Consider the following 11,015-nt stretch of genomic DNA (forward strand, 5'->3'; position numbering starts at 1 on the left):
CATAAGACTGAGAGGCCTCTTACCAGATGGATATGATCTCACATCAATATCGCTTTGTGTGTTCCACCTCAGGGAGCTGTTGCTCACACTTTGCAGCCCAGTCAGCCAGTTCCACCAGCAATAACCCTGCCATGCACTTGACCTCCATTCTGACATCATGCTGCGACAAGTGTGTGTTGAAAGCAAAAGCAAAGGAAGGGATCTCATAGTGTAATACTGTAGCAAAAAGTATTAATAATAATGTCACAGGTCCCCAAAAAAGTGTGAAAAGTTTCAGGTGTCTGATTTGTCCACAGCAATAAGTCCCTGATCACTGCCATTACCGGTAAAAAAAAAAAAAATATATATTTATATATCCCACAGTTTGTAGATGCTATAACTTTTGTGCAAACCAATCTATATACACTTATTGGGATTTTTTTTTACCAAAAATATGTAGAAGAATTGGCATAAATTGATGAAGAAATCAGATTTTTTTTTACATTTTTTTTATTGGATATGTTTTAGAGCAGAAAGTAAAAAATATTGTTTTTTTCAAAATTGTCGGTCGTTACCACCAAAAGAAATCTCTATTTGTGGGGAAAAAAAGGACATAAATTGTATTTGAGTACAGTGTCGCTGAACCCCGTAATTGTCAGTTATGCTAACGCATCACAAAAAATGCCCTAGTCAGGAGACCACGCCATTCCAGAGATCAAGTGGTTAAAAAGAGTAACACTTACAAGTCAAGAGAAATATCCAGCAGTTAAAACACTCGAGCACGGCCGCGATATCCTCAGGTAGTTCCGTGTGTAATGACGACACAAAGTTAGCTCTGCGTTTCTCCATACAAAGTGTCCTTTGGGATTGAGCCCCCAATCCCAGAGGATTACATCATGTTTCCATTTAAATACTCAAAAAACATGTTTATTTAATCCTAACCTGTATTACATCTCCATCATCCAGGACAAAGGATAGTTTGGGATCTTTCTCAACCAGACTTCCATCTTCCAAAATCCCCATGATAGCAACAGTCACCTCTTGACCGGGAAGGGGCTTTTCAGCAAAACCTGGCTTTAGAATTTTCTTTCTCAATAGCCGGTCATCTAAAAAACATATTAAAAAAAAATAATTATAGTCAACAAAATTTCAATATGGGTTCACCTAAACACTTTAAAATCTAGAAGACTTTACCTTTACTAATACTAAATTGACTGCATCTTGAATTACCAGCTGACGGTGCCGATTCATTGTCCATTGTCAGCAAGCGAAAGGTGAGACAGGAAGGTGCAATGCTTAATGCACTATAGGTCTGTAATACCAGGTGGCCATACAAAAATAACATTTTTATTGATAGGAAAAAAATTAACAGTTACTTTATATATTTTTTCTGTGCATTTTGCTGTTTGCTGTTAGGTCAATTTAAACAATGCTTTTTACCCATAACAAGCTCTGGTGGAAAATAATGGTGTTGGATTGCATACAAATACTTATATCCGGATGTGAAGATTAAGTAGAATTGGAGGCAACCGTTTTTATCGTTTTGGATAGAGTCCTATAGCCACAACAGGAAGTGAGAAGATATCTCTTCAAAATGAAGGAAGTCATTAGGTTCACCAGAACCAGTTAGGGTTGCCACCTCATCCCTTTAAAGCCAAACACATATGAATTACACGGGTTCTGAGGCTAATTGAATGCAGATAAGGCACCAAGTGAGTTTAATTACCACCTTAATCAGCCAGAGAACCTGTGTAATTAATATGTTTTTAAAGGGATGAGGTGGCAACCCTAGAACCAATGCCTCCATTGGAAGATTTTTGTTCTGGTAACAGTCACCAGGAAAAGTAGAGAGGGTAAATTTCCCTAATGTGGGCATAGACAGCAATAAAAAACCTGACAGGTGTTCTATTCCCTCTTCACTCTAAAACTAAAATAATAAAAAATGTTTTGCCATTTTTTAACAGCATATATCAATAAATGTACTATATTTTTAAATGCTACTGGTTTAATCACTCGAAATCTATTACATTCTATCATCCATCGAGACACTAGAAATCGAGCCAAGACATGGGGTGCCAGTACGGTGAGCCTATCACTAGTAGATGTATCAGGTTGCTTTGTGAAGATTGTATGTCCAAGCATGGTTTGCTGCAGGATGGAGGGAGGAGGCTTTCCTTGCCTTTTTCCACAGATCGTACTACATGTCCTCAGATGTTATGGTCAGTAAAAGTTACCCTCTCTATAGTGCATCATTGCTTAGAGAACTCCACATTTGCAAAACAAATAAATAAAGTATACAAAATGGCTACAGAAGCCATTTTGTAATTTAATGTTAATAAAACGTATCTTTCCATTTAATTCTATAGCCGCTGTAACATTCTAAAAATGCAGCCTGGTGTATGGAATGCCCCCAGAAAGTAATTTGCTGCTTATGCAATTGACTCACTGATTTTCTACATCTGCACTAAGATTCAAGTAACATTTCTGGCATCCCCTGCAATAGGAATTTAATGTTTGGTAATGTAGACGTAGTATTTATTTGTATTTTTGTATTTTGTGATGTTAGTGAGCTTTAAGTTAAGAGATCTTTAGTCAGCACACAAATAAGCTAAGTATAGAGAGAATACTGTGTTGAGCTTGCTCCAGTAGAGTGTGCTAAAGTTAACATTCTATGTTAAAAATGTTCAATAGCTGGCCAATCATCAGGGTTGGGAACCTGATGTGCATGCTGAGAGCTATTTAATATCTGAGGCACCTCCTGGCACATGTTCTTCCCCTCTGGGGTTCTACCCTGAAATGTTGTTGCTCTGACATCAGCCTTGCAGTTAGGCTTTGGAGCCTAAGAGTATTGAGTACTGTGGGGATCTCCCCTCCTGGGAAGCCTCCTTAAAGATATTGGCTGCTGAGATGTACTACAGGCCTTGAGAAGCAGACTATAGAGGACCCCCACATATAGGTGGTGAGAGGCTTCTGTGTAGGAAAGAAACACAGGAACCTTCCAAGTGCTGTCCTGATTTCAAGTCTTAGTTATTACATATACCTTAAATGTCAAGGAGCCTTTTTAAAGATTCAGTGGCCAGCCAATATAGACAGGGAGCCAGAAAGAGAAGCTGGAAGTCCAAAGGCTGTGTCTTGAGAAGAAACAGGCAAGTCTCATGTGCACCTTTTTACCCTCCTTCCCAACCCTTCATGCACATGTGAAAAAAAACCTTCAAAACTTAAAGCTGAGTGATTGGCACCTATCAATCCAACCATCTTGAGGACTAGAACTTCACCTTGAGAGGAATGTGCCTGGTACATTTATTGTCAAATAAGTGGGTTTGGGACATTTGTATTGTAGCTATTGGGTAGCTGAAAAGTCATATTACACATTTAAAATGTGTCTGACTGCTTCACAATAGCCCTACTCTCTAAGGGTTAACTACTTCTTAAAAGATGCAGACACTGCAACTTTCCTCATTAAAACACGAGTGCTCCAGGTGGTTGTAATGACCAATGGCCTTCTAAATCAGGAGTCAGTCTAGAAAGGACATGTTGAAACAAACAACTTTTTCTTTAGGACAGAAACAGGAAGGACTGCAACAACATTTGTTAAAATTCTTGCAATGTACATTGATCACCCAAAGGGGATTGTTTCTTTTTATCAACAAAAATTAGTTATACTTTAAATAACTTTCTGTTACACACCAGCTACATATGACTATTCAGGAAAGAGAAGGTGTTCGTCACTACCTGCTTTGATTTAGTATATACAGTATCTCACAATTTTTGTATATATTTTATTATATCTTTTAATGTGACAACACTAAAGAAATTACACTTTGCTACAATGTAAAGTAGTGAGTGTACAGCTTGTATAACAGTGTAAGTTTGCTGTCCCCTCAAAATAACTCAACACACAGCCAGGGGCGTAACTAGAAATCACAGGGCCCCATAGCAAAATGTTGTATGGGTCCCCCCTGCAAATAGCCCCCCCCCCCCACAAAAAAAATGAACTAATGCCATTGAACAACAGATTACCACACCCATGTGGCACAGTACCCAGGCAACAGCTTATGTTAATTTCGAACAACAAAGTATGCAGTATACTGTATGCAGCCCCTGAAGGACACACATTGCTGACCTCAGTGGCAGTGCGTCCATAGAGGGCGCAGGAGCGCTACCCCCTCTCTCCTGCACCCGTCAATCTCCAATCTATTGTCGCCGCTGCCGCCCCCTATTCAGGTGTCCGGCCCCTTGTCGGGCACCAGGCATCTGAATTACAGCGGTGGGGGTGTTTTTGGAAGTGCCTGATTCGAGCCGTTGGCTCTAATAGGCTTCCAAATTGGTAAACAGCAGGCGCACTGCTGTGCATTCGCTGTTTACACAGTGTTGTGTTAGGGAATCTAATAAATCGCTTCCCTAACACTTACCCGCCTCTCAGCCAATCAGGTGCACTGGGTCTGGTTACCTGTCACCTGATTGGCTGAAGCGACGGGCGCTGTGATTGGACGCCTATCAGTCGTCCAATCATAGCAGAAGAGGATGGGAGAAGACATTGAGGACCCGATGGGAGTGTGGAGGACAGCGCTGACCTGAGACAGGTAAGTGCCGGGCGGTGGGGCACACTGGCAGCAATTAATGGGGAAAACTGGCGGCAATTGATGGGGCAAACTGACGGCAATTGATGGGGCGCACTGGCGGCAATTGATGGGGCACACTGGCGGCAATTGATGGGGCATACTGGCGGCAATTGATGGGGCAAACTGGCGGCAATTGATGGCCACACTGGCGGCAATTGATGGGGAAAACTGGTGACAATTGATGGGGCACACTGGCGGCAATTGATGGGTCACACTGGCAGCAATTGATGGTTACAGTAGCTGCGTGTGATGGCACAGTGGCGGCAATTTATGGGTACAGTGGCTGCGTTTGATGGGCACAGTGGCTGCGCTTGATGGCACAGTGGCAGCATTTGATGGGCACAGTGGGGGCAATTTATGGGTACAGTAGCTGCGTTTGATGGCACAGTGGCTGTGTTTATGGGCACAGTGGCTGCTGTATGTGGCTGCGTGTGTCGGGCCACGGCTGGAAGCACAGGGCCCAGGAGGCTTAACAGTAAACTTACATTCCTCATCCTCACCCAGGGGCGGATCCAGAGTCTAGTCTCGGGAGGGGCACTGCCAGAAAATACGATTTTTTGCAGGCAATTTATTTAGGAAATGGCTGGTGTTAATGCTCCAATCATCATGGCATCATGGTTGTTATGGTGTCAGGATGATTGTAGCACATTATTTCTATCATTACATTGTTATAGAAAATGAAATAGTTCAACTCACCATAATGCAGAATCAGTGGGAGCCCCCACTTTGCTACAGGGCCCCTCGCGGGCTCGCTCCTCTCACCACGCTTCGGGCACGGCCTTGCTTCGCTCGGCATAATTATAATCTAAATCTATGCCCACTTGGATGGTGGAGCTTGAACCTGGACTCAGGGGTGTGGCCACAAAATTCTGCGCAAGCGCAGATCGCCACAGTGTTGGAACGTATATGGTGGCGGCGCGCATGCGCAGTCCAGCGGGTGGCCAAATGTGATGGGTCGCCATATGTGACAAAACAACGGCAGCACTCATGCAGCCCCAGACCATGACACCACCATGCTTGACTGTAGGCAAGACACACTTGTCCTTGTCTTTCAAGCTAAACAATACAAAGAAATACAATGCGTTTCAAAAATAGCATACACAAATAGTGAGTGAATACATAAATGAACGTCCAATAGTCCACCACCAAATGAATATTTTAAACCAAGTGCAATAATATCTCCAAAGAGAAGTGCGTCTCCTTTCACCAGCTACTAGGTAAGTATCCTACTCACCGGGCAGTGGAGGATAGGAGAGCTGGTTGGGAGGACTCTGAGCCGTGTGTGATGGTTTGGCTGTTTCTGACATCATGGAGATGAAAGGTTTATATACCATATCCATTCAGGGAACCTTGAGTTGCTGCTTTTGGATACCTGTCTCTTTTGCCGTTTTTGACTACCCGTCATGGGTGTCAATTCTGTCCCATGAGTAGGATACTTACCTAGTAGCTGGTGAAAGGAGACGCAGTTCTCTTCGGAGACACTATTGTTTTTTCATCGTTATGTTTAATGAGCCAGAAAATCTATTGACATTTGGTTTAAGATATTCATTTGGTGGTGGACTATTGGACTTTTATTGATGTATTCATTCACTATTTGTGTATGTTATTTTTGAAACACATTGTATTTCTTAGTATTGTTTAGTGCAGTATGGATCTATAGTTGTTCTATTTATATATTTGAAGCCCTTGAGCTTTACTACCTGCTGCTTCACTTTTCACATTGTATTGTATTACACTGTTTAGTAATTTCCAGGGTGTGCAGGAGGAAGGGGTTTGTAGATCCCTTTATTTATTCTTTTATTGATAAAGCTGTACCTTATTTTTAATATCTTTTTTTTTTTTGGAATGCATTCTCAAAATATTATTTTTAATCTTTTGCCTTTATAAATTTATTTGGGTACTAACATTGTTAATGCAAGTTCACCCTCGGTGTTATTTACTGTGTTGCTTTGCTGAGTCCAAAAATGTTCATCTTGGGCCCTGATGCAGTGGTTGCGTCCAGTTTTTAATTACCAGCCATTGCCATTGATCAAAGGATGTTGATCTTGAATCAACCAAAATTTGTACTGTATATGACCAACTTTAGTTTTCCCACTTTAAGTAAGCAGGTCTTCAGACTAGTGTGATGCCCTGAACTTTAAAGATTTGTTTTCTTCTCCATTGAAAGTGTGCCAACAACTACATTTACCTTCTAGAGACAGGGAATGTACCATGTATTAACACTCTTTAATGGACTGTTGTGTTAACCAACCATAAGGGTCAGGAATATTCTCTATTAGTGGAGGAGACCTAAACATGTCTCTGTTTTCCCTAGAGGAGAATGGACACATTGGAGAATTAAAGTCCCCAGTGTGTCTTAGGACAGGGAGAAGAGCATTTGGATGTAGCAAGGAAAGCAATATGAGACCCCGAGGACTAGGAACTCAAATGTAATCCCATCCTCTTCAACCCCTGTTCCTCTTACACAGTTTAGATGGTTGGTGGAACATTTACAGCAACCTGGGCACCTTATTACTTTTTCTGGATGAGACTTGTTCTCATTTATAAACATTAAAAACTGAGTAACCAGGAGGAATAACAGAATAAGATACTGCTTACCATGTAATTTTGTTTCACTACCCACCACTCACAGAACTAATGCAATATAAAAATATTTTTTTATTTTTTAAAAAATAATGCAAAAAATCACAATATGACATTATCCTCAGACACAAAAATTAGTTTAATTTGTTTATCTAAAGCAGGGGTCTCCAAACTATGGCTCGCCATAAGATTTCATCCAGCCCACAGCTAGAGTCATGGGTGTATCCTCAATGTGCACTGATTGAGGATTAAGGTCAGCAGAGGTTGCCTGATGGGGGACCCTGATGTAAGGGGGGTTGCTAATGTAAGGGGGAATCTGACGAAGATCCTGATGTAAGGGTGGCACTGATGGGGATTTTTTATGACCTACGAATATTTGTAAAATATACAATGTGGTCCTCATGCTAAAAAGTTTAAAAACCCATGATCTAAAGGAATACCTGTAACAGGCAAACAAACAGTCCAATCCCACAATGAAAAATGACAGATTGAGATTAAGAAGTGGAATCTCAGTGATTATTATGAATTTCCTGAGATAGTTCTTTGTTTAAATAGCTTTAGAGCCTCTCTCAATGGGCTTTTGTTTGCATCAGAATTGCTTCTCTCCTTATACAAGCCTATGGGACTGCAAAAGCAGCTTAATGCAAGTCAAATGCAGGTCAGTAGTGATAGCTTGCAGGTCAAATGCACCTGCAATGAATTCTAAATCATCTCAGAAGCATCTAAAGCTGAAGTCAAAAGCATGCAGCATTTTCACCCTAAATCCGGTCAATACTGGCCCTTATTCTGGGCATAGTTGCAACCATACTTTGGAGGAATCCGGTCTTTTAGAGACTGCACTAAACTGATAATTCAGTCTAACTAAATTTTGATATATGAAAATGATTTGTTTTATAGAAAATATGACCAAATTCAATCTTTACTAACTGTATCCCACAGTATTATTTTACGCAATAAAATCTATGATACATTTTAATCTATTGCTACTTTCATGGTCAACATTACAGTGCACATAAGCTTCAGACACAGAAGCCAAAAACAGTATGCTTTTTATATACTTTCAAGGAAAAAAAGCTTTGAGTTTTTAAATGTTTTGAGTGATGTAAATTATTCTTGACTTGCTTATGTTTACATTCACATGGATTTGGACTTGGATACAAGAAAAGCAAATAAAACCAAATGCGGTTATGTAACATGTGTTATTAGGTATCAGTGGCAGCTTATTAGGTCCTCAGACGTTCCAGCCTCATAATAATAATCCAGGGAGTACATTAAAGCCATTCGGAAATTTTCCCATTTATTTTGTCAACATGGATCCAAAATGGCACAATGTTTGGGGCAAAGCTAGCAGTTCAGTAGGTTCTTAATACACTGAACAAATAATCACCCTTATAGATAACCTTCACGCCCCAGTATGGGGTGGGCACTGAATGCTATCCCTACAATTTTGGTAATTGGTTGTAAGAGAAAACCCATACTCCAGCTGCAAAGAACATACAATGACAATTTTCATTTATTGTTATCTGTATGACCAGCATTCAGTTCAGTTGAGCATTAGATTCAGAACTAAATGCATCATGTTTTCATGTGCTCTCAATGACAAATGGCTTACATTTGAGATGCCTTTAAGATGTTTTGGGGTTACTTTTGACTTGCTTTTGTTTGCATTCACATTGACTTGTGTGGGCCAAAATGCAGTTTAAACATGGAAGACTAGGACATGGCACATCAACCAAAACACAACACAAAGCTCACTTGTGTTAAACCATAACCAACAACTACATTATTTTGGGATGACAATTCTTAACAAAAACTACAGAAAAACATGTACTTCAAAGATGAAACAAAAAATATTGATGTGGCTCAATACAGCATTTATATTACATTTTCATCATACCTGTGATGTCTATCCATTGGTCAGAGGAGAAAAGTTCATCAAAATTGTAACCTTTAAATTTCAGAACATGTTCGATTGCTTTATAGAATTGCTTCTCATCCTCTTGGGGCACATTATCATCAATAGTGATGGGTGGCAAGAGAAACTTGACAGTTTTTCCAAAACTGGGTGTCCTTTGCAATACCCTCTCACTGTCTCTGTATGCATCCTGCTGAGGCTCTGTTTCCTGCACATATACAGTGGGTATCTTACCAAGGTTTCCATTATTCTCCAGTTCTGCTGGGGTATTCCACAATGTCCCAGGTTCTATAGGATCCAGAATGCTTCCAGACTCTGAAACATCTTGCGGTAGACCTGTCATCACTTCCTTCACTAATTCCACTTTTATTGACATTTATATAAAATTAATTAAGATTATGAAACACTATAAGATAGTCTGTCTTCTTCACCTGTCACATCATCTCTTCAGCCTGAGGCTTGTTTAATGGCTAATGAGCGCTGACTTCACAAAATAAAGTTAAAAGAGAAGGAAACACAAGCTGAGAATAGGTTGCTGTCTTGGATTTGAACCTTGAGTCTTCTAAATGTCTGTAATTCAATTACTGCTATTAACTGAATGATTACCATAAGCCTCTCTCTCTCCCTCTCCTTATGCTGTCTATTTCCATTTGTGTAAGGATCTTAAGTCTCTTCACCGAGGGCAGACATGCAGTCAACACCAAGCGAAATATCCTTATAGTATTTTACAAGATATACCAGGGAACGTACTTGGTTGGTGCAGAGAAGCAAAATCTAGGCTCATAGAGCTTAGCATTTGTTTGCAGTGTGTGCAAACATTTGCTCAATGGGTGCAGCTAACATATACAGCAGAGTTTATCAAGGGTGCTTTGCTACAGAATGCATGGTCCATTGTCAGAATGTATGCAGGCTAATGCCAGCTACTTGCCCTAAAAAAAAAGTGTGATTTTTTTGTTAGAGGTGTTGTGTCTATCTAAGTGCTGTTAATATTTTTAGATGCACATACCATATGATTATAACTGAATCAAGGGCACCCAGCTATCATTAAGGAAGACAGTAAAAGACCTTAAAAAAAGATCTATCATCAGGATTTTTATTTTTACAGTTCTATTACCACATTGGTTACAGAAATTGCAATCCATGAACCTATGTAGCCAATAGGGATGGGCCGAACACCCCCCAGTTCGGTTCGCACCAGAACATTCGAACAGACAAAAAATTTGTGCGAACATGTGAACCCTATTAAAGTCTATTGGACACGAACATGAAAAATCAAAAGTGCTCATTTCAAAAGCTTATATATGCAAGTTATTGCCATAAAAAGTGTATGGGTACCCAGGTACTGCCCCAGGGAACATGTATCAATGCAAAAAAAAGTTTTTAAAATGACAATTTTTTCAGGAGCAGTGATTTTAATAATGCCTAAAATGAAACAATAAAAATGAAATATTCCTTTAAATATAGTGTTGGGGGGTCCCCTTAGTGTGCCTGTAAAGTGGTGCATCTGTGTGATGTGTTTTACAGTGCGGCAGCAAAATTACATTTCTAAAGGAAAAAATGTAATTTAAACTTGCTCGTGGCTGTAATGTATTGCCAGGTCCCGGCAATATAGATAAAAATCAAGGAAAAAATTCTACGCCAAAATAAATTTAAAAAACCAGCGTGGGTCCCCCCCAAAATCCATACCAGACCCTCACGAGTGTATCGTGATGTACATCCATTGTCAATCACGGACCCGAAAAATAGAAAAAAAAATGAAAATACTCTGCCTCCTGGCGACTGCTGTCTTTTCGCTGTGACAGCTTTTATATAAGCATGAGTGGGGCCACCCGCTGACGTAACCAGATGACCCTGCCCCCCTCTGATGGCACATGACATCAGAAGGGGTAGGGTCACTCGGTTACATCACCGGGTGG

At 40.3% G+C, this 11,015-nt stretch overlaps 1 protein-coding gene across 1 annotated transcript in view; it reads right to left on the minus strand.

The window, feature by feature from the left end:
* LOC141131363 (peptidyl-prolyl cis-trans isomerase FKBP8-like) overlaps nt 1-9,899 on the minus strand; it is a 75,178-nt gene extending 65,279 nt beyond the window's left edge. Inside the window, exons 1-2 of the mRNA XM_073618527.1 lie at nt 9,082-9,899; nt 922-1,085 (exon numbers count right to left, since the gene is read on the minus strand). Of these exons, the coding sequence (XP_073474628.1) occupies nt 922-1,085; nt 9,082-9,475 (558 nt within the window). The 5' untranslated portion in view covers nt 9,476-9,899. The remainder of the gene's footprint in view (nt 1-921; nt 1,086-9,081) is intronic.
* Nucleotides 9,900-11,015: the final 1,116 nt, after the last annotated feature.

The sequence above is a fragment of the Aquarana catesbeiana genome, linkage group LG03 (genome assembly GCF_042186555.1).
Source record: "Aquarana catesbeiana isolate 2022-GZ linkage group LG03, ASM4218655v1, whole genome shotgun sequence".
Taxonomy (NCBI): Eukaryota; Metazoa; Chordata; class Amphibia; order Anura; family Ranidae; genus Aquarana; species Aquarana catesbeiana.